General features: G+C 35.5%; 2 protein-coding genes across 3 annotated transcripts in view; one reads left to right on the plus strand and one right to left on the minus strand.

Moving 5' to 3' along the window:
- The window catches only part of LOC123696203 (formin-like protein), a 72870-nt gene extending 52806 nt beyond the window's left edge, over positions 1 to 20064 (plus strand). The window contains exons 2-19 of one of the 2 annotated variants that reach the window (XM_045642265.1): positions 517 to 687; positions 4170 to 4249; positions 5487 to 5626; positions 6343 to 6563; positions 7023 to 7190; positions 7751 to 7831; positions 8361 to 8504; positions 8874 to 8990; positions 9381 to 9509; positions 9909 to 10020; positions 10468 to 10820; positions 11440 to 11641; positions 12055 to 12627; positions 13442 to 13620; positions 14318 to 14419; positions 14860 to 14964; positions 16185 to 16296; positions 18274 to 18399. In XM_045642265.1, coding sequence (XP_045498221.1) covers positions 517 to 687; positions 4170 to 4249; positions 5487 to 5626; positions 6343 to 6563; positions 7023 to 7190; positions 7751 to 7831; positions 8361 to 8504; positions 8874 to 8990; positions 9381 to 9509; positions 9909 to 10020; positions 10468 to 10820; positions 11440 to 11641; positions 12055 to 12627; positions 13442 to 13620; positions 14318 to 14419; positions 14860 to 14964; positions 16185 to 16265 — 2958 coding nt within the window. In that variant the 3' untranslated portion in view covers positions 16266 to 16296; positions 18274 to 18399. Of the gene's footprint in view, positions 1 to 516; positions 688 to 4169; positions 4250 to 5486; positions 5627 to 6342; positions 6564 to 7022; positions 7191 to 7750; positions 7832 to 8360; positions 8505 to 8873; positions 8991 to 9380; positions 9510 to 9908; positions 10021 to 10467; positions 10821 to 11439; positions 11642 to 12054; positions 12628 to 13441; positions 13621 to 14317; positions 14420 to 14859; positions 14965 to 16184; positions 16297 to 18273 lie in introns of both variants that reach the window. The other variant, XM_045642264.1, reaches the window with a different exon arrangement.
- Positions 20065 to 24641: 4577 nt separating this feature from the next.
- LOC123696206 (phosphopantothenoylcysteine decarboxylase) lies at positions 24642 to 26623 on the minus strand. Its single transcript, XM_045642267.1, has 3 exons — positions 26282 to 26623; positions 25872 to 26069; positions 24642 to 25000 (listed from the first exon to the last, which is right to left on the minus strand). The coding sequence occupies exons 1-3, from the start codon at positions 26402 to 26404 to the stop codon at positions 24722 to 24724; spliced, it is 600 nt and encodes a 199-aa protein (XP_045498223.1). The 5' UTR covers positions 26405 to 26623; the 3' UTR covers positions 24642 to 24721.
- Positions 26624 to 26762: the final 139 nt, after the last annotated feature.

Genomic DNA, 26762 nt, shown 5'->3' on the forward strand with positions numbered 1-26762 from the left:
CTTAAGTTTAGACTTATCATAATATTATATATTTCATAATTTTAACTTCATGCACGTGCTAAGTAATCCTACACAGAAACAAATCACTTGACCATCTGCGAATGTAAACAAAAGATTCTTATCCTTTGTTTACATTCCTACATAATACAAGCTTAATAGTTAAAGTTGATGAATGAGTCTTTGCGCCTTTGCCGACTCCGTCTCGATATCCGCAATGAATTTCTAGGAATCTGTCCCAAATAGTTCATAAAAACAAGTCGTTATACCCGAATTAGGCGTTATATCCGGAGTCGCTATTGCCGAATGGATTTATACGAAAGTATGCTTCAAATTCTAGGGACGTAAGTTCGACGTCGCTATAACCGAAAGGTCGTTACAACCGAGGTCGTTATTAATGAAATCCACTGTATTTAGAATTACTAACTAAACGCTGTTTACGTTTAATTTCTTCGTTCTCGATATACGCTAATTTCCTTGTAGTTTGATATCCTTATATAATCGGTATTTTCTTTCCAGGCATCGATGGACCTGCCACCGGACAAAGCAAAACTGCTGCGCAACTACGACCTCGAGAAGAAGTGGGAGATCATCTGCGACCAGGACATGGTGCAGGCGAAGGATTCCCCCGCGCACTACCTGAACAAGTTGCGCACGTACCTGGACCCGAAGGCGTCTAGGAGTCACAGGGTATGTACTAAGTAGCACCTTGTGAGTTGCGAAAGATGTTATTTAGTACTGTAGCTTTCAGCTCGCGGCTACACCAACGTGGTCAAAGGAAGTTTCCATGGGAATGGGATATTTCATTACAGTAATAAGTAGTCTATGTCACAATCTAGCCATCCAAAGACAAAATAACGCTCCGTTGCGACGTGATGGAAGACAGACTGACAAATACAGTTTATAATATTAGTTAGATACAACTTATAAGGACGGATGCCGAGGCAACGGAAGAGACGAATTTCGTTGTAAATGACCAGTTACTAGAATTTTATGAAAAATAATATAGCCCACTTGAATTTGCGAGATTACTAGTTTGTAATAAAAGGAAATAAAAAATGCGTAAAATGTACACAGCGGGACACGAGACGTTAATTTAACGAGAAGTAAAAATCATTGAACAGCACCCTTATTTCTCTTCTCGTATTAAAACACTTTATACCGTCAAAGCGAACTTTTTACCGGCACTTTTAACGTCATTAGCAAAACGGAGATCAAATTTAATTTTGCACGTCCGAAATCTCTGGTAATTGCGCTTTCGCACTAATGATAATGTTGTTTAACTGATCCCAGAAGTAGACTGTATTTTGAACAAATACATTCATAATTTCGGAAAATTCAATTATCTCAAGAAAATCAACTTGCGAAATGCAGAGGTTGGAAACCCGCTGAGAATTAAAATTAAATGTAATTTTAATTCTCTTTTTTTAATTCTCAAGCTTAATAATAAAAACACCAGCTTAATAAAACTAGACATATACATAGTTAACAACACCCCTATTAGCTCTCATACCCTTAAATCGATCGTCAATTCAAGGACCTAAATAGTTTAGAAACATAGCCAAGTGCCCGCATGTAATTATCCCCAGGCTACACTATTAGTTACTGTCTCTGCAAATTGCACATCGGCAGTGTACACCCGGCTGATGTATGGTGCATTGTGCCGTTATTGTGTATGTGTATACGGTCTTACAATTGCTCTATATATGATGCAAAGCGACTGTGCATTTAATAAGCGAATGAATGGCTTGTGAAAGGATATATGGATAGTGACACAGTTTACATAGTAGGAGCATTAGTTGTTTATTTAAGGCATCTTTATTTTCAGTATCATAATCATATTACCATATTATATGAAACAGGCTTTAACAATCTTACTTACTCTCGCGGAAAATTGTATTAATAACTATTTATAAAGCGCTCCATAATGCATTTATTATCGTATTTTTAGTACGTTAAGCAGATTTAATATTTTCGTCGACGACATCACTGCATTTTCTGCTTAACAAAACATTGTTTGCTGACATTCTTCATAGCGTAGAAAAATATTTTATCTAGTATTTGTTTAGTTAGGTATTTCAAAATTCCTGTCGCGTCAGTCGTTCCTGATAATTGAAATGTAATAATTTCAAAACACGTAGCTATATTCTTCATTAGGTCTCATGATGTGCCATATCACCTAACTCCTACAAGGCATTCTAAACTCTAAACAGCCCAATATCGAATTCGCCTCGTGACTCACACCAATCAAACTTATTGAAGACGTTGCGTCATGCATTGTTCGTGAGTAAACGACTATTATGGCGTTTGCTATAAAAACCGGTTCGCTATGTAAAGATTTAATTATTGTTCTGAAGGCAATTTACTTTTTGCTGTCATCTCATTAACCTTGGCACTTAACTGTATGCAAGCTGTGCACAAATTGCGTAGTTCAAACTCGTTCGACGGGCGGAATTTCGTAGAACATAGTTGATTTACGTTGAACTTCATTTTTATTACTTGGATTACTTTTTTTGCTCTTATTCTAAAGATTCTCGAAGCCTGAAAGGATTGCTCCTCTCAAAACGTGATCAGGCTAATTTTTTTTTCGTATTTATAGATATAGGTCTTCAATACCATTTCACAGTACTTATTTAAGGAAACACTAAACGTGCTACAAGTACTAACCGTGAGTTATTTTATTCAGCAGTCTGTCTTTCAAGCAAATAAGTAAAGTTTAAGTTGGAACGAGTTCAGATAGCACCTCCATCATCCACTCAGTAGTAGGTGGTAGTAGCATTTGATACATTTACACTCCCGTATCACCTTGACGTGCGCACAAGCACGCCTATCATCGATTACCATTGCGAGATTTTGCACACAATCGCACACCAGCACCGTTTAAAATTGCGATCGTGTCGCGCCATCCGGCGACCGAGTAAAAGCCACGGCGCCCTTTTGTCCTCCATTACTGTATGAGTTGAGCTCCAGGCGATACAATGAATAGCAATTTCCGTATCTATGCGATCGCAAATCAATATCATGATCGTATCTGATGGACGGAGACTGAATTGTAATCGAGCCACGGGTCAATGGTAATTGCTAGTTGAAGGGAAACAAACGGTTAGGTCAACAGGTCGGTAATTTTGATCTGGGAATCGTTGATTCATATTCGTCGAATTGAAGGCTGATGTAGCATAATGGTTCAGTATTACAATCTTAATGAGACAGGGAGATGGAAGAACGAAGATGGTTGAAGATATAGGATGAGAAATTAAGTAAGTTATTGTGCTTAAGGATAAGCTCCTCAGTTCACCTAAAATACAGACGATGGTCAATAAGAATGTGATCCTACGTAATTTCAATTTCAGAGTCAAGAATCACTATCCCATCCCATCGGAGTTTACTTATGCATTTTGAATTTGCAGTTTGTTAGGCAGTAAAGTAGAAATCTGTTTTGTAATAATAAATATATTACGAATTCAAAAACATACCTATGCAAATGAGATATAGATAGAAGTGGCGTTTACCTTATTTCCCAGTAAACTATATTTGTACAACTCCAAGGCCTTTACAATCGATGTTAATAAATTCTCATGAATGCGTAATTTATGCTGTAATGCCATGATTAAAAGAAATGAACGTCCTCACATCATTCATGTATGTACTACAAAGTTAACGAGGAATATAGGAACATAGTGGAATGCTCTTTATAAGGCGATGCGCCAAATTAGCTAGCGTAGTTATGACCATACTATTCAGTGGAAACCGGGTCGGTTTATTATACCAAGTTATTGCTGAGTCGTGAGTGACAGGATCGTATGGGCGATAACGGAATGATTTCTCGTAACATAAATTTTGATGGAATCGATTTTGTAATGACGATGCGGTGGGATGCAATACGCTCGGAATTGTTAAGGTTTAGTGTGGTTATTTTATTACAGAAGGTTTAATGATAATTAAACATGATGATTTAGGTAGTAGGTTATTTTAATGAGAAGGTTGCCTCAAGTAAAACGGTTAGTGTGTCGCTATTCATTTCTGCAACGAATAGGTACTTGAATCAATCGCCGATGCAGGCAAATAAAAAATGGCATTTTTATAAGGATATAACAGTCTATTTAGTTAATTACCTACCAGGCTAGGTAGACTACTTGAATTTAACTAAATATCATTTATTTTCTCAATTACAGAAACGAAAAATGGTAGGCGATTCGACGTCGACACAAGTGCTACGGGATTTGGAAATATCACTACGAACCAATCACATAGAGTAAGTGTAACATTTTAAATAAGGTTATTTAATAATTATCATATTATATTAACTATAAGAACTGATTAAATTGCCTTAATAATTTCTGGTAACCACAAATTTATGAGTAACAAAGGAAATCCTTTTACAGATTAAATATTATCTTACTCAATAAAATTCCTGTTAAATCTGTTTTATCTTATTTCAGCTTTTTAAAATATGTTACATTCATTATCTCCCGTCATTTATATCTCATCAATGTTTTCTATTTCAAAGTAGAGCGATAAACTAGATTAAATATTACAAGAATCGAGCGTTGGATGTGTTTTTTTTATTATTTATTAATTAGAGAAACTTAGATTGACATAACATGTAGTGGCCAATTAAGGTTAATTTATTGCCTTATAATCCATTTTTGTATGTAAATAAAGGTAATTATTTGGTCTACAAACCCATAAACGTAAAAAAGAACAGTTAAAATGTCCTCTTGGCAGATTTTTAGCAAAGATAGCCATTTTCAAGTAACTTGGCAACTGAATTGGACATAAGGTGGACATGTTGCGATATATGTGATTCAAAATTCTGAAGAAGGGAAACGAAATTAAACAGCTTTTTATGTTTCTATATTTGTTTTCGTGTTCATTATTAAGAATATACAGATGTTTGAATATACACAATTGTAAATACAGTACGTACAAGATAAAGCTAAAAAATATTGTAGCATTATTTATTTATTATTAACTAGCTTCCGCCCGCGACTCCGTCCGCGCGGATGTCGGTCTTCGCGTGGATGGTTTATTTATCCATTTTGAGTACCTCTGAAAATAACATCTTATAAATATCTATTGGACCCAATTCCCAAATACGGCTAGGCCTATAATAATACGCAACGTGTGTTCGCGGTTCTACGGAACAACGTCTATGGATAAAACTGAAAAATTAAGATTATTTTTTTTCTACGTATTTTTCCAGGATAAAAAGTATCCTATTTTACTCCCGGGATAATAAGGTATAATTATACCAAGTCTCATCGAAATCGAACCGCTAGTTTTCACGTGATGCCTTCACATACAGACAGACAGACAGACAGACAGACAGACAGACAGACAGACAGACAAAAATTTTTTTTATCACATATTTGGGTTTGGTATCGATCCAGTAACACCCCCTGCTATTTATTTTTTCAATATTTTCAATGTACAGAATTGACCCTTCTACAGATTTATTATATGTATTGATTAAAGATTAATTTTTACAGATGGGTTCGCGAATTCCTGAACGAGCAGAACCAGGGGCTCGACGTGCTGATCGACTACCTGAGCTTCAGGCTGAGCATGATGCGGCACGAGCAGCGGATCGCGCTGGCGAGGAGCCAGTCCAGCGATGGAATACATCAGGGTATGGAGAATTTTGTATATGATTATCTATCTTGATTATATATAAAACTCAAAGGTGACTGATATAGTGATCTATCAACGCACAGCCCAAACCACTGGACGTATCGGGCTGAAATTTGGCATGCAGGTAGATGTTAGGACGTAGGCATCCGCTAAGAAAGGATTTCCCGAAGTTCTTGCGGGAACGGGGAAAAAACGGGGATGCACGTACAAAGTCGTGGGCGGAAGCTAGTGTTATAATGAAGGAAGATCTTGCAGGATATTGAATACGTATGATTTAGAAGTATTAATCGTCTATTGGGATATTGCTGCTATTATAATCAAAACATTTTTTATTCTTGGCGTTAAACTTACAAAGGTGAATGCTACGCTAAATGTTAAATGTTATGAACACGATGTCATGTGGGAGGGGGAGGGAGGTAATTAACACGCTTCTATTTGTGTAAACGACTCCTTTAAACTCGATTTTGATCCATTTCAAACGGATAGATTTTATTCAAATTTTATACACTTATCAAGGATCGGTGTCAATACAATAATGTTATGAATTGATCTTATTTAATCGTGCTTTGTAGTAACTCAGGCCCCGGAACCACAGACACAATAGAAAATCTATTGTGTCTGGGACCGATCGGGCCGCTTGGGGCTCAATGGGTTAAGCTATTTATTATTTTTTGTAAACAGATTCTTAAATTTATATTCTAATTGTACACACAGCAAACACAACAACATCCGACATAAGCGGCGCGGAAGCGAGTTCAACACTAACATCAACATGGCGGCGACGCGCCCGGTCAGCTGACTCCGAAGCGGACGGCGCCGCGAGTCCAGCGGTCGCTAGACGGCGCACGAGACACGCGGCGAGGCTCAATATGGGCGCCTCTACTGATGATATACACGTGTGCATTATGTGCATGCGTGCTATTATGAACAATAAGGTGAGGTATTTGTTAGGGCAATGTGACATGCACTATAAAATCTTAAGTGTCATGTCAAAATGGCGGCGGTTTGGTCAGCTGACTCAGAAGCAGATTGCCGCGATACCAGTAGAGAATTTTTATATGTTAACTTTGAATTGAATGTGTATTTATTTTTTAGATGATAATATTTAATTTTATACTGAATATTACTGTATATTTTTATGTTGTTTAATTACAATAGTTTGTGTACTATAATCATAAACTCACAAACATACTAAACAGGCACATCTACCAATAACACAACCAATCAACGAACTTGCTGGCCGTCATCTGCCTCGGCAGTTTTTTTTTTTGCCATTGTGATCTGCAATCAGTCGCAAGACTATAAGCAGATGAGGTGTCTGTACGAGATTCTGCCTTGGTAGTTGCAGCCACCAGATTGTATTCTGCCTCTATTAACTCTCTGCTCGCCCACAGTACGGGTTCAACATGGTGATCCAGCACCGCGAGGCGATCAACAGCATCGCGCTGTCGCTGGTGCACCACTCGCTGCGCACGAAGGCGCTCGTGCTCGAGCTGCTCGCGGCCATCTGCCTGGTCAAGGGCGGACACCAGATTATACTGTCCGCTTTCGATAATTTTAAGGTGAGGGTAGTGGATTTTTTGTGAAAATGAGGGTAGTTTTTGTTTTAATGTTTTTTTGGAACGAAGTTCCTTAACGCGCGTTGTGAAATATATAAATATAGATGGAAAAAATTCTTACGAAAAGTTGTCACGACACTTTTTGCTAGAGTCGTGCGGCGTGCGCGTGGTTCTCTATCTGTCTCTCTCTAACTTAACACTTCGTTCCATCCGAATGTCCCTTGACCTCGCTCAAGTTTTTTTTTTATAGTTTTGGGCGAATTTTCAATTAACTTATAGGTTATTTTTGTGGTTTATAGAAAAAGACATACGCACAAACTCAGATTATAAAACAAAAGCGCGCCATACACGCGAGCATCGCCTAAGCAAATACAAATTACAGCCTATACAAAACCGTGCCAGTTCGCAACTTTATTTTTCAATTCAATTAATAATAATTGTTGACTACAGAACTCAAATGATAATTTTTTAAACAGTTGAAAAAAATCGACATGCGGGATTTGAACCCGCGTCTTTCTCCCTGTCCAGGGTTATGTAACAATATTATTTGCATCTGTTTTCAGGAGGTGGTCGGCGAGCCGAGACGGTTTCACACTCTGATGGAGTACTTTATGAACTACGATACCTTCCATATTGAATTTATGGTAAATTATAAATCATATTTATGCAAAATTAGAGTGAAGAAAAAAAATGTTTCTTTCACACTAATAAGTTAGTTTTATTTTTTCTGCTTAGTCTATCTGTCAATGTCAAATAATATATGGAAATTTAAGCCAAAAAGTGTTACTAAGTTCAAACCAATTAATTTTACATTGTACTTTATCACAGCTGTTTCATTGAGAATGATGATAGTTCTGACTAACTTAACATTTGAGTTTTGTAGTGAAACTTCTTTATCGGGGTTGGAAAAAAATTTTGTGTAACATTTTTTCGTTACGCGAACATCTTTCCGTTACGCGCCATCTTTTTCTTATCCCTACCACGCGTGATTGGACGTATTTCTGTAAAGTTGAATACAGTAAATTATTTTTTGAAAAATAAGGTCATAAAGAAGTTTCACTTCTTACGTGTGTACACTAGTACACGCACACACTTTTTTTATATACTCTACTTAGTGCGTATTGGAGTTTCACCTGTAACAAAGTCCTTTAAAACTAAATTTTTCACCACCAGGTGGCGTGCATGCAGTTCGTAAACATAATAGTACACTCTGTGGAAGATATGAACTTTAGAGTGCATCTGCAGTACGAGTTCACGGCGCTCAAGTTGGATGATTATCTGGAGAGATTGCGCATGTGCGAGAGTGAGGATTTGCAGGTTAAAATTATAAAATTAACTTAAAACTTTACTTGAATCTGGCCAAAATATTTTAACAATAAACTTTAGCTTTCCGACCGTAGTTTCAGCTGAGTAGTTAAATAAAAATTAAAAACCTTTGACTACAAATAAAAAAATGAATTTGAATTTGTAAAAACCCGCATAATTCCTGTTCCAGTGGGATTTCCGGGATAAAAACTACCTTATCCCCATCTCAGGCCTCAAACTGTCTTTGTATACCTTTGCCTTTTAAACAAACAGTGAAACAAATTAGTTCCTCTTTAAAAGTAGGAAAAATATGGTAAAAAAATCACAGGATTGATGCTTTTTTATATATTTTTTATGACAAGTAATCCCTTTTTCGTGCAGGTCCAAATATCGGCATATCTAGACAACGTGTTTGACGTCGCCGCGTTAATGGAAGACAGTGAAACTAAAACTGCGGCACTGGAGAAAGTTAACGAGCTAGAGGATGAATTGGGGCATGTGAGTGGAGACTTATTATGTAGAAGTAGAGAAATAAGAATAAGAAATAGTAGGAGGTCGAAATGGTTGGGAGAAAAGAACAGGATGGTCAGACCATTACACATTTCTGAAGTTAATAGTATTTTTGGTACTAAATATTTAATTGTTTGTAATAACAATGATCGAATACCTATTTCCTTTAGTTATAGCATCACGTGCATTGCGTGCGAACAGCAGGAATGAAAAAAGGGTGTAATATAAACTTAAAAAATTGTGTCAAAAAAACGCACCATGATTATAATGGCTTCATAAGTTTTCTTAAATAGTTCCGACAGCTAGTAATAGTGCTCATATAATAATCCTGTAATGTCAATAAAATTGAATAAACATATATAATGCCATCTCTTTCAGGCGCACGAGCGGCTGGCCGCGTTAGAGCGAGATGCAATAGCGAAACTGGCTACACTAGAATCTGAACTGGCGCAAGTGAGACAGGAGAGAGATCAACTAGCTGAGGCCAGACGACAGGTGGTTGAAGAGGTAAAAAAATATGTTTTGTTAGATTGAGAGAACGCTAAAGCAAGGAATTAAAAAAATACTAATAATTTCTAAAATGCCCGTTTTAATTTGTTCCTACATCACACTTTTACAAAATGCCATAATAATAGATGTATTATTACTGAGTTTATGATGATAAATTTAGAATTTTACATTTACATACAATAAATAACTAGATCATAAACTGTCTGAAGCAAAATTCTGCCTACCCGTATATAAGACATAGCAATGCAATAGACTTTGAACATTACTGCCACGAAATAAGATGTTAATTTCAATAAATTATAAGCTACTTAGACCTTATAACAGGCGATTATGTTAATATTTATAGAAATTTAATGGAATTATAAACTTTATAATGATTTATTTAATCGTTTCTAGGTGTCCACGTTACGGCGGGCGCAACAGGATTCTCGTAACAGACAATCCATGTTGGAGTCTAAAGTGCAAGAGCTCGAATCGCTCACCAAATCCTTGCCGAGAGGTGCTTCTAGTGAGTATGAATGAATGAATGAATACTCTTTATTGTACATACACAGAAATACAGTTTGTTACAAGGTTGAGATAACTTATGATATAAGTGATGATATGATATAAGTTGAGATAACTTATGATATAACTTATGATATGAGTATACTAATGTTTTATTTTATTGTTATTTAAGCTGAAATTTGAATGAATCAAAAATGATAAAGAAAAATATTTTACATCCTGTATAAGTATATGGAATTTTTTATTTTAGTTTGTTTGTTGATGTATTATTCGTAGTGATGTATTATGTTGTCAGAATAAATTTTAATAAGCTAGACATTAATTAGAAACAGAAAACTCTTTTTCCGAGGCTCTAGTGATCGATTTAGCGTGAGACTGAATGTTAAAAAAACTAACTTAGTCAAAAAAAGTACCACAATCCATAACCATATACAACATCAACTTACAGTGGGCGCGATCTCCTCCCACGCGCTGTGCAACGGCACCACAAACGGGCACGCGTCCCCCCCTCCCCCTCCCCCGGCGCACGCACACACGCTCCCCCTCCCGCCCGCCACACACGCGCACCTCAACGGCGACGTGCACACGCACGCCCCGCCCCCCCCCCCCGCGCCGGCCGCCCCGCTCCCTCCCCCGCCCCCGCCCCCGCCGGTGCTGCTCCCTCCCCCAGCGCCGCCCGCCCCGCCCGCGCCCGGCCTCATGCAACCCCCGCACCATACGGACGCGATGACGATCAAGAGGAAAGTGGACACGAAGTATAAGCTGCCGACGTTGAATTGGATCGCGCTCAAGCCGAATCAGGTAAGAATTTTTATCAAATCAATGTTTATTTGCTCGTGGTTAAACACTATTTTTTATCACTATGGTGCCATAGTGATAAAAAAATAGTGTGTATATGCTTAGCTGAGTGGGCGTTTCGCACCAATGAACAATGTGTTTACATTCAGGACATTTCGATCGGTAAAAAATAGAGATATTCAAGGTCATGAACTGTTAAATGAGTCTTTTATTTTGTGATACGTATTAAAAAGATGAATTCGTTTTAAAATACTGGTAACACATGCAGATGATTGTCGAAGTTTTGTGTTCCTAGTCACATGTAGAACTATTAATTTGAGTATTACTTTGTTTGAGTTTAATTTTAAATTTTGCCAAAGAAGTTTCACTTCGGACGCGTGTGCTCGATACACGCCCTTTTTTGTGTAAAAACTTTTATATTGTTTAATATCACCAAATGTTTTTTTTTTTTTTTTCATTTAAATTGTTACGTGTCTAGTGTAGTTTACATAGCACTGACGCGTTCTGCTTGAAAGATATATTTCGGACACTCATAGGTTGAATTTCCGCAACGTTAAAACCAAATTGTACCTTAACCGTACGCAATTACACGTCCAATGTGTAACCATATTAACACCTATAGGTCCGCGGCACGATATTCAACGAATTGGACGAAGAGCGTCCGCGCAGGCGCATAAACTTCGCGGAGTTCGAGGAGAAGTTCCGTATCGGCAGTGCGTGTGCCGCGCCGCTCGCTGCGGACGAGCTCGCGTCCTTCCCCAGCAAGCGATTCCGCAGGGCTGATACTACCTCGCTGTTGGAGCACACGCGCTTGAGGAACATTGGTGAGTGTGGGGCAGGGGCAGGGGACAAGGTAGGGGCCAGTGGGGCAGGGGCAGGGGGCAGTGGGGCAGACAGAACAAGTTGCGGAAGCACTTCGATGTGTAAGAGCTGCAGCAATAGACAGGCGGGGGGACCAGGTCCACAATGCTGAATAACCGAGAATATTGTACAGGAGGATGACAACAATCAAGATCCATTTTGTCTGCATTTTTTAATGATTCAAGACCTTTTTAGACAAAGACGAAGACGAGAAGTTATATAACTTTTCAAATAGAGAAGCTATTTATATTGACCATATTTTAAATAATTGTAAAATCTATATATTTTGGCATAACAGATACAAATAAATGATTTACAATACAATTATTGTATTTAGAAAGCAATTCCCTTATTAACCCACATTTTAACTTTTCAGCTATCTCGAGAAGAAAACTCGACACGCCAGTCGAAAAAGTAATCGCCGCGATAAACAATCTCGACCTAAAACAACTGCCGCTCGAAAGCGTCGAAATCTTACAACGCATGGTGCCCACAGAAGCTGAACAGAAAGCCTACAAAGAATATGTCGCAGAGAAGAAAAACATCAACCAATTGACTGAAGAAGATAAATTCTTGATGCAACTGGCGAAGGTTGAAAGAATATCCGCAAAGCTGTCCATCATGAGCTATATGGGCAACTTCTTCGATAATATCCACTTGATCACGCCGCAAATTCACGCGATAATATCTGGCTCCTCCTCAGTTAAATCGTCCCAGAAACTCCGGAATGTTCTAGAAATTATTCTGGCGTTTGGAAACTACTTGAATAGCAGTAAACGTGGTCCAGCGTATGGGTTTAAACTACAGTCCTTAGATACTCTAATGGACACAAAGTCGACGGATAAGAGAGTGTCGTTACTGCATTATATCGTGGCGACGATACGACAGAACTTCCCGGAGTTGTTGAGTTTCGATACGGAGTTACTGTACATCGACAAAGCTGCGCAAGGTGAGTCTTTCAAAACCCATTGTAATTGTAGATCTGTTAGTTATATTCGATGTGACTTTTCCTTTAATTACGCTAGCGAAATCGTGACTGGAAAACCTGTAAATTAATATAATATGTATAAATTAATTAGGAACCCGATATTTAATAGAAAACAATGTGCAAACCAAATTTATTCCCGTCCGATTAGGGCCCTTCAGGCCTCCTCCACTCAAGCGACAGCCCAAGCCGAGGTTCGAGATCCCCGTGGCGGGGGGACGCCCTTGTGCATGTCGCTACCAGGGTGAACCTTCAGTTCACCCCCGAGTCCGCGTTAAAATGTAGAAGCCCTTCTGGCTAACATTGAAAGACACCACACAAAAAAAAAAACAAATTTATTAATTTTTTGGCAGTTTAAAATTTTGCATAATATGTGGTGTGTCACAAGGAAGTATGATGGGACCTTTACTATTTCTAGTTTACATTAATGATCTAATTGACATTTACTTGAAATTGGTATTGAATTAAAATTGTTTTAGGTGATAGTATTTTAATGAATTGATTTAATATTTTAATGCTAATCAATTGGCGATTTGTGATGGAAATTTTAAATTTTCATTTCACAACATTTCGGAATTTCAATTCATGTAATGCTGTTTTATGTATTTGTGAGTGTTTTGTTACTAAAATTCGTGTAATTTTTCAATTTGAATTTGTGTGCGCGTGTGTGAGAGATAGAGATTTGACATTGAGACATTGTGGCTAACTTTTGCCGTCAATTTTTTTTCAGATTTTGATTATTATTTTCTTCTGACTAATTTCCGAATACTTCTTCCAGTGTCGTTAGAGAACGTATTGGCCGACGTGGCGGAGTTAGAGCGCGGTATGGAAGCAGCTCGGCGCGAGAGCGAGGCCCGCGACGCGCACCGGTCTGCGCACGCGCACGTGCTGCGCGACTTCATCGCCAACGCGCACGACAAGCTGCGCCGGCTGCGCATCGAGACCAAGCACGCGCAGGTGGGCGGGAGACTGACTTGATTTCCCCACTATTAAAAAAAAATGGTTGTCTGTAGAGTTTACTGACGATAGTTGAACGTGACAACGTCTTAAGGCCGATTGTGCTTCTTTGTCGCTCGTTCCGCGCTCTCGCTTGCACTTCAAGCTTGGAACGCCTCAGAGCGAGGTAACGCCGCATGAGTCATGTTTTTTCGGGCGTGCAGCCGGCTCTATCGAATTATAAGACGTTGTCACGTCAAAAAAAAAAAGGTGGGCGGGGGACGGGGAGGGGGTGAAAGTAGGGTGATTTCGAAGCAGGGATATAGACAAAGCGGATGTAAATGCGAAGTGGGAGCGTAGCGAAGTTAGAGTGAATGCGAAGTGGTAATAAAGGCGAAGCGGGAAACAAAGTAAAGAGGTGGCGTGACATTCTCGAAATGATTACCAAGGAGATGTAATAGTGAAAGCGAAGAGGGAAGGAAAAACACGGCGGGGAGGGAGAAATAAGAAGCGAAGGCGTAGCGGAAGCAAAAGCAAAGCGGAGACAGAAATAAAACGCTAGCGTAATCGAAGCGGGAGTGATATAAATCTGTTTTTTTAACATTCAAATTATATTATCCTCGTTTAACAAAACTACTGCACTTTGTATGCGCATAAATAATACATTAAAATGACATGTGATCATATAATATACTAATGATACACATAATGTTTCCAGGACTCGTTCGCATCGTGCGTGGAGTACTTCGGGGAAGCGCCGCGCGGCTGCGACGCTAATACGTTCTTCTCTCTGCTTGTACGCTTTACGAGAGCTTTCAAGGTATGTACTGTACTATACATATTTTAATTAAAATAATTATTAATATTAAGCTCAAAAAACCTCATGCTTAAAGAAAGATTGAACGCATGTGGATGTAGTATTCTTTATTTCCACGACATTCTTCTTAATCAACTTCAAATTTAAGGAAAATTTTTCATTCAATTTTACCATAAACAATTAATGTTGTACTTATATTCATTGTTTCTACTAATGTGTATACTTTAGATGATTTATTTTGTGTAATCTTATTTTGAAGTGAAATTTCTTTACGCGCGTTCAGTAAATTTCAAGGTCGCGTCATGGCAATACCGTCATGGAGAAAGGCGACGAATATGGTATCTTTTAATCTTGCCGAAGAAATTTCACTTCTGACACACCCTCTTTTTTATCTGTGCATTGTAAGATAAACCGTTTTAATGATTTTTTTATTATTTTTTCAGCAAGCAGATGCGGAAAACGAGCAACGCCGCAGGCTCGAGCAAGCTGCTCAATTGGCAGACAGCGCCGACACCAATAAGAATAAGATTGTGCAGAAGAAACAACAGGTAATGTATATTTTTATGTTTTATACTATATGTTGTGTATGTGTGTGTATGTATGTGTTTTTGGTTTGTCTATGTGGTAGTGTGTGATTTTGTTCGATTTTGAATCTGCTTTATAGGAATTAAGTGTAATTTTATTTTAAAGGGGAAGGAAAAATTAGACAGAGCATTTCTTTTTTTTTTTTTAATTCTCAATTTTTTTTTACTTACATAGACAAGTTAATGTTTAATTATCCATCCATTACTAATTATTTTATTTTATTGAATTTGTGCGAAAAAAATCCTTTTTTTTTTCAATATGTATCTAGAAGATCTGGTATCAAATAGTTTATTTATTTTAAGCATTTTACTTCAAATAATGATTCTCGCTTATTTAGACTGTGTGATGCTTCTCTGGTGAATGGAGTTCGTGCGTTTTTGGTATTTTGCATTTTATTTTTATCGTCTGTAGTTTTATTTAATCTGTATATTTTTATATGGCAATATTTACAATAAATACTTAGAATAAGTATTGTAAGTGTTGCCAAGTTTTGACTACTAATGTTTGATTCACATATTTTGTATCATACAAGGAAATCAAATACTGTATTTTGAAGATAAAAAAATAGAGATTTAAAATAATTTTGCCTTGTACTCAGGCTTTTTATTCTGTTCATAACATTTCACTTAATGGTTTCTTTTCTTATACGAAATCGCGTAAGAAAGAGAAAGCTTGTATTGGATTTCCTTAAAATCAATTTTTGTTGTCATCTTGAATTTGAGCGATTTCATTGATGCATTAGTATGGTGACGGTCATGTGTAAATATGTCAGCATTTTAGTACAAATACACTAATTTAGTTTATTTATTAACTTTAACCTAACTGCAAATTAATTTGAAGTACTTTCACAATTTTAAAGAGATCAAATATTGAACTTACAAATTTTGAAGAAATCACAGCTAAAGCAATATAAAAGATGCAAACCTCATTTTCTCTTGTCGAAAATACATGTATATGCCATTTTATTATAATTATGGGATCAAAATTATTTAAAGAATTTCTAAAATTCTGAGTTATCGTGAGCAATAGACAAATTTGCACTAATTCTGAAGTTTTTTTTTGCATTTATCTATGCTTTGCAGTTGGGTTCATAACATTCTATACACATTTGACACATCACATAGTGTTGCCATATTTACACGGCAATCACGCGGTGATGGTAACACCATGTTAATTGTCGCAGAGGTTTAACTACGCGGCGGTGAGCGCAGGGCTCTTGCAGCAACACTTGTCTCAGTTGAGGCACAGCCTAGACTCAGTCTAGTTTCGGTCTAGATAAAGATCTAGATATTGACGTAAGTCGATGTTACGGGCCCTTTCACTGTGTGTGCGTGTACTAACTTTGGGCGGTTTTGATTGTGATTTTTAATTGGTGTTTAAGTGAGATGTCTTTTTTGTAATTCCCTTTTTGTTATAGATTTTAATGATTTGTAGTTTTTTTCTATTGATGTTAGTTTGTTACGTAATATATTATGAGTAGGTATGTCACAAATAATGATTAACGAAACGGTGAATCATATTTACATATCTAATAGTCTGTTTTATGATATAGTTAAATCAAAACAGTAAAGATAAAAGATTATCCCGAACCCTGTTATGTCGCTTGATCTATGATCTATGATCGCTTTTCCAAATTCTATTTTTTTAACCATTATAATGTCCTAAAAATAGAATATATTCCTGGGTCAGTTATACGCCTCGAATCCAGTAAAAGTAAATTGATATTTATGATTTGGATACGAATATAGAATAGAAACTGGGATAAAAATCAACACCAATTAAAACGTGACTAAAAACAAAGCATGGTCTGAGCACAATCAATGGGAGTTAGTGGCTTTATCATAACTTCACGCGGTTCGAGCATGCACACAAACCCTTATGGGGTAGAATAATTTATTGTCATCCATACTTCATTTCATGTCACGTTATGCGATGATTGATGAGCATTAAAATGGTATTAAAATAGATCAGCTCCCGTACCATGATGTCTTAAAGTATTTTTTCCAATGTGGTAAATGGCAGATGACGATACAGCTACAATGGCCCCTCTTCACAATCGAGAGTGTTGGCCCAACAAATAAACGCCGATGTTTGCTGCCAATACGGTGATGATGAAGAAACATCTACAATGCCGGCCGATCATAGACATTGCACTGTAGACATTGGTGATTGCCTCTACTTACACAACGCGGGCAGCGTGTTTTTTTTTTTTATTGTGAAGAGGGCCCATTAGATATCATGGATAACCCCCTGTTCGAGTTATTATAGAACAGAATATTTTAGTATGGAGATTATTTTCCATGGAGAAGGAGAAATCTTTTCCAAATGTAGACGAAATTTTCGGAAGAATGAGTGATGAAGATAAGTCTGTATTATAAAGTCATTCATTTTCAAGATGACTAATTAAGTCGGTTTTCTGTTTTAATAGATTTTTTTATCTTTTCCCCTAGGCTGCACTTTGCATGGAAATACATTACACAGGGCATGTTTTTTTTACTATTTTTTTGTAAAATACTAGTGTGGTATATCTTGTACATTATGTTTTTTCACAAAGCATTAGAGTAGATATATATTGCAATGCAATATGTTTATAGTGTAAGCTAGATTTAGAGTTGCCATTTACATATTTACAGGCTTTTTTTTAGCCCAGTTTTTGCACTTTGTAACTATAGGTTTATACATCATGGTCTTATATTATAATCTGAAAACCTGTATTGCTACTATATTTGTGGATAGATTTTGGTCCAAAGAATATATTTCTGTACCTGACATGGTACATGTCCACATATTATCATTTAAAAAAACTCATATCTTTACTATACAATAGTGTGGTAATTTAGAACAAAGGCTAATAAATTAGCATAAAACTGCGTATGATTTGATGGCCAATGTAAAATGTTATTGCATGGAGTTACTGCTTCTGTCATCGTTTCATACGCTTTTTGCTGCTTTAAATATTTTTATTAAATTAATATACTCTCCTGTACCAATATAAATGATATTAAATGTCAAGGCGACTATAAATATTATTCTAAATATTTTTATTACACAATTCTCAGTAAAATATAAATAAATTTCCTCGTGAAGATTATTGTTTATCATCTTACAAATTAAAAAAAAAATTCCTTTCTTTCTGTTTATTAACACACTTTTAGTTGGTTGCCTGTAAGGGATTACTTATAAAGAATAAAACTGCCCTTCTGTTTTTCGTATAGGTTATATCGAATATTATACTGACACCTCTTCTAATAAATGAATGTTTAAATCTCCAGGAGGCTGTAATAAACGAGTTGAAAACGAAGTCGCAAACGGTCGGCGAGAAGAAGCTGCTCCACCAGGACGAAGTCTACAACGGTGCATTAGAAGACATACTACACGGGCTCAGAAGTGAACCCTACCGTCGTGCGGACGCAGTACGACGTTCTCAAAGACGTCGTATCACAAGCCATCGCCTCTCCAAAGGTCTAGATGACCTGGACCTCTGATACGAAACTCCCCCCAGCGGGGACTTCCAGAACGTTCTGGAACATTCGAGCGGAAACACGCTGGACTCGTACGTGGAATACAAAGGAAACTCGACATTCTCGAGTCAGAATAAGACGGATTGTCGTGGCAAAGATTTCTCGGTTAGAGATGCGATCAATAATATAGATCGCAAGTGCGGAGTGACGAAACGACGCAAGGATCTAGAGATGGTGCACAAGAAACCGATCGCGATATACAATATAGAGGACAATATCGACTTCTGCGATTTCACAGGCAGGAAACCGAAATGCTCGACCTACAGAGTGGCACCTGTAGACCATCAGGTGGAAGAGCGATGTGAACTCATTAAATCTACATACGACGCCATTTCTAAGTACACGCGCGCCATGTTTGATAAACAGAATGAAACCGTCGTGTGAGTGCCTAGTTTTTTTTTTATCTTTTGCCTTCATGGGGTATTGCGCGTCGATCACGTGCAATTTTGATATATTGTGCATTTTTATATTTATGATAACGGTTTTAGAATAAGGACTGTAATTTATATACATCGAACCTATTAACTCGCTATAGACTCGGAACGTGAACAATACGCAATGCTCCACTAAAATAAGGACAGAAGAGTTTGTTACGCCCACAGTTCATTCCACGCTAAAGCAATATTTTGCTATGTGAATATACACTTTTTGACTTTATATATTGTAATAATCGGGGTTTTGTAGCCGACATTTTACTGGAGCGAATCAAATAAAGGTTTTCACATGCTACGCTTGGGAGGTCAGGTTCTAAAGATAATATGCCTTATAATGTTGTATTTAAAGTTCAAATTTGATCTGACTATATTAATGGCCTTCGGTAGATTATAATTGCATTTATGTGATAAGATAATACAACAGTAAAAACCAAATTTTACAGCAATATTTGTAGTTTAAGATAATATTCGCAAGACCAAATTAAAGAAAATGACGAAGCAATCGCATCTGGGCCTGATTTTCCCCATCTCCTATAGCTTATAGTCTGGCTAGATATTATTGGCTTTTATACGCACAGTTTTTAAATAAATATTTTGTAGCGTCATGTAATTTTTACACGTTTGTATCGATGTAAAGGACAGTATGTATAAAGGTTTTTTAATATATGATATTATTAATGTAGGTTTATTAATAATAATAATTAATCGAGAAAGTTGATACTGTGATGCGCGCGAACGATTTTTTGTGCATTTACATTAAGCATTTTGTACCTTATATTATTAGTGATAGAAATATTTCCATTTTTACACTGGTAACACTGAGACGGGTTTGATGGTTTTTTAAAAACGGTTGACTGATATATTGAAGTGAAAGATATTATTAAATATGTACTAATAACTATGAATTCGAACAGAATACTACAGTAAGAAAAAAAGAATTGCTTTTTTATAGAATTTTTTGTCGTATTAATTCACGCACAAATTTAAAATTAATGTTCACGTAAATAAATTTAATAATAATAATACGTCAGTTATTCTTTTTGTATATTATTCTCACTTCAATATGGCGGTCAACCGCAAAGGACAAACACATGACATTTAGTTGTTGCACTTTAAACACAGAACAGTAAGAACATAATAGAAGTGCGATGTGGGCGTGGCCCACGTGTCACTAGTAAGGTAAGATCACCTAACTCGCTCTCAGTTGTGCGCAGAAAAATATTCGAGTCGGTTGTCAGCTGTCAAACCTTATTTCCATATTTATTCATTATTTAGAGCGTGTTGTTCGGTATTAGAGTGGAAAAATGATAGCAGACGAAATAATTTCAGCAATCGAGGCATTTCATACCATCGGTAAGTCTTATTTTAATTTATTTTAAATATATTTTATGTTACAACTTCGCTTGTCGTAATTTGTCAAAAATTTATAAAAATATTAAGTCAAAATGAACCTTAAGCAATAAGAAATAAGTACTAATATAGATTGAACAGCAAACAAGACTTTCTGGAATATTATTGCAATAAACAAACGAATGTCGGATTAGTGATGCATGTGGCGCATATCGACAGTATCGATACTTTAGAAAAGACAAACATTATAAATATTAAATTTTATTCTATTTTTCCTTAGCTTTCATTTGTCCTATTTATTTATAGATTCGAAAGAGCCTAATTTTAAAGAGAAATGGATAATAAATGCAACGTGACGAGTTAACTGGATGCCGAACAGCAATAAGCAGTCTAACAAAGGCCACCGATACATCAAACCTACGGCAGTTCCAAGATTTAAAATAATGCATATTTTCTGTTTGTTTTGTAAATATAGATTTATACTATTCTATTCCGTTTTTTATTTAAATATAATAATATGAAAAGACGTACTTAGTAGTAATAAACATACTCCAAAATGTGACACATTATCCTATACTCATATAATAGAAAGAAAAAGAAATGCACAAAAATATATTTATTTGTGAATTATCGATAACAAGGCTGACATCCCTTAGAGCATAGCATCAGGTTAATGTCAAGTTAATGTCATTAATTTAGAGTGACACAAATTTCAACCTTATCTTTATGTGTTGAGGTTCAAAGTTATATGTGTTGAAAACCAACGCCCTCTGTTGTGGAATAGCTGAATGTTTTCGAATTTGGAATTTCTGAGCAAAGAGAAACAAAACAGCTAATATACCTAGGGATGTTATACTAAAATAAACCGTAACTTGGTTCGTTAGGGTACATATTGAAATGCTGAATTTATAACCTAAGTCAGTTTTTACTCAAATTAAGCTGTCCAATCAAAGGCATAGTTTACTTGTAGTCAGTGCCGGATTAGCCACGTAGCAAGAGTAGCAAATGCTACGGGCCCCGCGACTCGGGGGGGCCCCGCGGTCTAATACCTGTCTGACCGTAAAAAAATATCAATTTATAATACACGTATGACGTATCGTAAAAAAAATACACGTACCTACCACGAGAAACGTTGGTATCAAAATCTACAACAATAATTTAAAATTTTACCACGTTTCTACAATTGAGCGCTGGCTACACCAAAAGTTGGTAGCACGGCAAAACTAACAGGGGAATCCCCTGATATTGTCATCGAACGAGCTAGTCGTAACAACCCAATCAAATAAAATAGGATTCTATCGACTATCAAACCTTAGATTACAACTTGGATTACAAAATAAAAGGCAGATGGAGCATGACAATCATCCATAGCCCTTGTCAAAGAAAATACGAAATCAAAAACGAATACGAACCTCCGTCAGTGCTATAGCGATTATAGTGTCATGCAATACGTCAAAAGGGGTTTGCTATTTTAGTAAAAAAAATGCTATCTTGTGATATTAAAACGCTGTAAAATTTGTTCCCGAAAACAAACAAAAAGATAAAACATCGTTTTACAGGTTCTCTATAGATTATTTGGCTTATTTAATTTTGTATACAAATAATAATTTTACATATACGAAGGAATACAAAACTTCAACGTATGCTGCCAGTATTTTGAAAATGATATGGGAGACATGCATAGAGTTTATATATATCATATTGTGTACAGGCCGGCGCATTCTTTTTCATAATCAGAGCACATTCTAAATTTCAATTTCAACATTAGAATTCTGATTTTAATAAGCATAATACTTTTTTTTTGTTACTTTTATATAACGTCAGAGTCGTTTTCGCCCGCGATTTAATTCATTTGAACTCCGTGATGGATATGACAAAATTATTATTATTCAGGAATTATATTTATTTATTATCCAGTAAAGCAGCTGACAATGTGGATGTCGTAAGGTGTCACTGAAAATCAGTGTTAAGGTATTATGCCTCAGGTATCCTGAGTGGCTTCCTTTTTTAGCGCAAGCAACCATACATAAATTTATGTTTTCTATTACCTATTATTCATAATTTACAATGCTATTGTTGTGTGTTTGTGTGTATTGAAATAAATGGTTTCTTCCTTCTTTCTTTCTAAAAGTAAAATGTCCCGTGTTCTAGACTAAAAACTACCGCTATCCGCATTCGTATATTTTGAAAATAAAAAATAATATAGGTAATCATTGTAATTTAAAATTTTGAAACATTTTTTTATGTAATTTATTTAATTAAAAATTTATCGTTTATGTAACAAAAGAATTTTTACAATATTATAAAAAATTATCATATACAAATATTTATATTAAAACTATCTTTCCGCCCGCGGCTTCGCCCGCGTTTTTAAAGAAAAACCCGTTCCCGTAGGATTTCCGGGATAAAACCTATTCTATGTCCTTTCTCGGGTATCAAAATATCTCCATACCAAATTTCATGAAAATTGGTTCATTAGTTTAGGCGTGATTGAGTAACAGACAGACAGACAGAGTTACTTTCACATTTATAATATTATAAAAATTAAACCCTGACAGCTAATTAAATGTAGAACGTCACTAACACCACTACCATAATAATTCAGATGATTGCAATGTCACCTCATAAATCAAAATCGGTTCAGCGGTTTATACTGCAGGGCGGTCTTGAGAAACTATAGCAAACGAAGGGCCTCTTGACAGAATTTGCTACAGGCCCCGCGCTGGCTTAATCCGGCACTGCTTGTAGTGTACTGTATAACTATCGGTTTAAATGTGTGGGTTTGGCGACACTGGTTTTCATACTAATTATGACATTATAGCACTTCTATTATGTTCTTACTGTTCTGTGACTTTAAATTTTAATGACGTAATTTATTATCTATGTTTAAACAAAATTGGGATTGCTGAATGGAACTGATCTGATTAGTGTTATTCATTTTTCCGACATTTTTTTTGTAAATAATTATATTCGCATGACAACACCGACACAAATATCACGCGAAGAATGTAAATAATGTATTTTTATATATCACTCAAGATACTTGGGATTTAGACACACGATATCTATTAGTTTATGTATCTAGTATACAATTTGGGTCGGTGTCGCCATGCTGTTACGATAAGTTAATATTATTTAATGGAGAATTAAAATAATATATTGTTTCGAGTTTTGCACAGTTGTAATAGTGCAAGAACACATTATATCTTGCTTTTTTACGCCCAGTGATTAAATATTACGTGTCATATTTCATTTATAGTATTTTTTAACGATACATATTTGAATTTATTCTTTACTTTATTAAAAATACAGAATACAATTTGAATTTTCTTTTTCAAAAAGAAAAAAAAAAGAAAAAATAAGTTATAAAAAAATGTTATATAGAAGGCAAGAGATAATGTGTTCTCGTCCTAAATTAGGTGCTTTCCGCACGTTATTGAGTAGTTCTATTATTAATTTTATATAAATTTAGGTCGTTTTTGAAATGTTGGTTCTGTATATGACAGGGTCGGTTGAAAAACAATAATGCTGATAGCACCAAACGTAGTTTTGAAAAAACTTTAAAATTGATTTCATTGGTTGGTGAATATTGTATCCATAATTACCTATATAAATTTTGTCTTCATTGTAGATTTGGTTTTGTTGTTAAACAGACATACAAAATTGATCTTAAACGACGACTCTTGTTAAACATATTTTTTATTGTATTTGAAAATTTACCAAGATTCTAATTTACTTAAATTGCATACAAATAACACTTGCCATAATATTAAATCTACAATGAAGATAGATTTGCTTTATTACAATTCGGAATTATCCCTGTACCTTTTGTATGTGATGTATAAATGAGTTTTCTATTCCGCTCATTGCATGTGCGCTAGAGTTAGAACAGTATTCAGTGATGCAATAAACATTTTACATTATATTGTTTTTTATTTACCTGTCGATTTTACAATATATTCTATAATTTAAGGGAAATCTATAGTATAAGATAATATTGAGTTAAATGATAAAGGTTTGAATGTCTAAATCACCACCTTAATTTGTGAATCATCCTATTTCAAATGGTATACTAGCGGTCCGCCCCGGCTTCGCCCGTGGTACATGTTTACGTTTTCTCTCCATAAGAACCATCCTCGTACTTCAAGGAATACTATAAAAAAAGAATTAACGACATCGGTTCAGCCGTTCTCGAGTTATGCGCTTACCAACACATTTTGCGATTCATTTTTATATTATACCTGTGTGGCTTTACTAAAATTATGAAATGATTTTGAAAAATTTAAACTAAATATATAGGTACCTTGACTATAATGAGAAACAATATTTATTAAAACAGTTTCTTTATTTAACAAATAATCATATAAATATCAAAAATATGCAATAGAAAAATAAAAATTTACAACAATAAAAAATCACTTTTTAGTTAAAACTTTGTACAACTGATCAGCCTTGCTCTTAATTTTCTCAACAATAGTTTCGACCTCAGCCATAGCCCCTACCCCAGTGTCTCCGCACATTAACAGCTTGCTTATCGGAGGAATTTCTTCATAACCCCATTCTCTTAGAGTTGCTATTTGCTTGGCTGTGATGGGGTGTTCCCACATTCTCGTGTTCATGGCTGGACAAAATAACAATGGTTTTGACATATCCCATGCTCTGACTGTGCTTGTTAAAATATTGTCACAAATACCCTGTAAATCATATTTTTATTTTACTAAAAATAAGAAAATTAAAAGTGTTCAAAAATATATATTAGACTAGATTAATTATTTAAATCAAAAAAGACGGGTTGCACTCCGGGAGTGCGGGCAGAAGTGAAAACTTGATTATTAACGTTGAGCATGTTTGATATCCATCCGTCTTACGCTTTTTCGATCAGGTCACGTGTCCTGACGCGAGTTTAATATTTTATACCCAACACCGCTAAAGAAGTTTTTACTTCAACAATCAACATATTTTTTTTATAAATTAGTTAACAATTCCTTAATCTACATACAAACTGACTCAATGATATCTAATATATAAAAATCAATGCCACTTTTCGTTGTAATTCCATAACTCGAGAACGGCTGAACCGATTTCGATAATTCTTTTTTTATTATATTCCTTGAAGTACGAGGATGGTTCTTATGTAGAGAAAACGTTAATATGTACCACGGGCGAAGCCGGGGCGGACCGCTAGTCTAATATATTATCTACTTCAGACTTTGAAATTTGAACTACAATGATATCTTCCTTCTGTTGAAATGGAATATAATTATGATAAACTTAGAGCTAGCGCGCAAGAGCAACTTTTGTCTCTGCAACTATTTTGTCTCTCCCATATAGCTCGTAATCTCGCAATTAATTGAAATAATCAAACTTACTTGAACAAATAAAAAAACATTCAAATTACATAAAATATTACTTAATAGTTAATACTATATAATGCAAAGACATCATTAAATTGAGAAGACAGTTGATCATAGAATATAATTAAACACTATTTTAGATTAATATTATTTAATCTAAAATAGTGTTTATTGATATCACATACTTTAAAATATAGAGAAATATATTTACCACAGATATCTTAGCCAAGGTATTAGCATCCAGTGGAGCAATGACCATCATGTCTGCTTGTTTTCCCAACTCTATATGTAACACGGGATCTCCTCTCTTTTGCCAAGTGGACCATTCACACGCATCATCATAAAAATCACTCTTTAATTGTTTCTTATCAAAGAAATGTTTGGCATGCTCAGTTGAGATAATGTGGAGCTGTAAAGTAGGAAATTCATATTATATTAGAAAGAATAAATAAAGAGGAAAATGCTTTATCAAGAACATCGCGATCGTATTAATGTTTTATGTTTCTACTCTTTAACTTACTCATATGAAATTGTCTATCAGAAAAATCTAAAGTAAATTATTGTCATGTTATTAAAGAAGCAAATTATCTTCAATAAAATATGACAAAACTAGATACTAACCTGAAACTTATAATTTGAATAATTTTCATTTAAGTCCAATAGAGTTTGTTCCAAGACTGGTAGTTTAATAGCAGCAACACTACCTGTTACTCCAATAATAATATTAAACGTATTTTTAGCCATTTGACAGAAATGAAAAATGCAAAAAGAAGATGACAATAATATGTTTAAAAATTAAATGTATAAACAGAGTTTGTCTCGTAGATTGATGTTTGAATAATTACTGAAATAATCTACACTCCTACAAGGCAATAAATGTTTCGGGGACTTCTTTTTATCACTTACGAATAAACAGTTGTTTATTCAAAGTTCAAACTCAAAAGTCATAACAAATAAAAATCAGCTGTGCGTGTGACAGCTGTCATAACTCATACCACAGCTAATTAGGTAGGTACTATCGACAATAGAAATAAATAAGTTACATTGCCGATATCGTATCGATAGGTTTCGACAGGTAACGGTAAAGTCTAGCTAAAGAAAG

The sequence above is a fragment of the Colias croceus genome, chromosome 12, assembly GCF_905220415.1.
Source record: "Colias croceus chromosome 12, ilColCroc2.1".
NCBI lineage: Eukaryota > Metazoa > Arthropoda > Insecta > Lepidoptera > Pieridae > Colias > Colias croceus.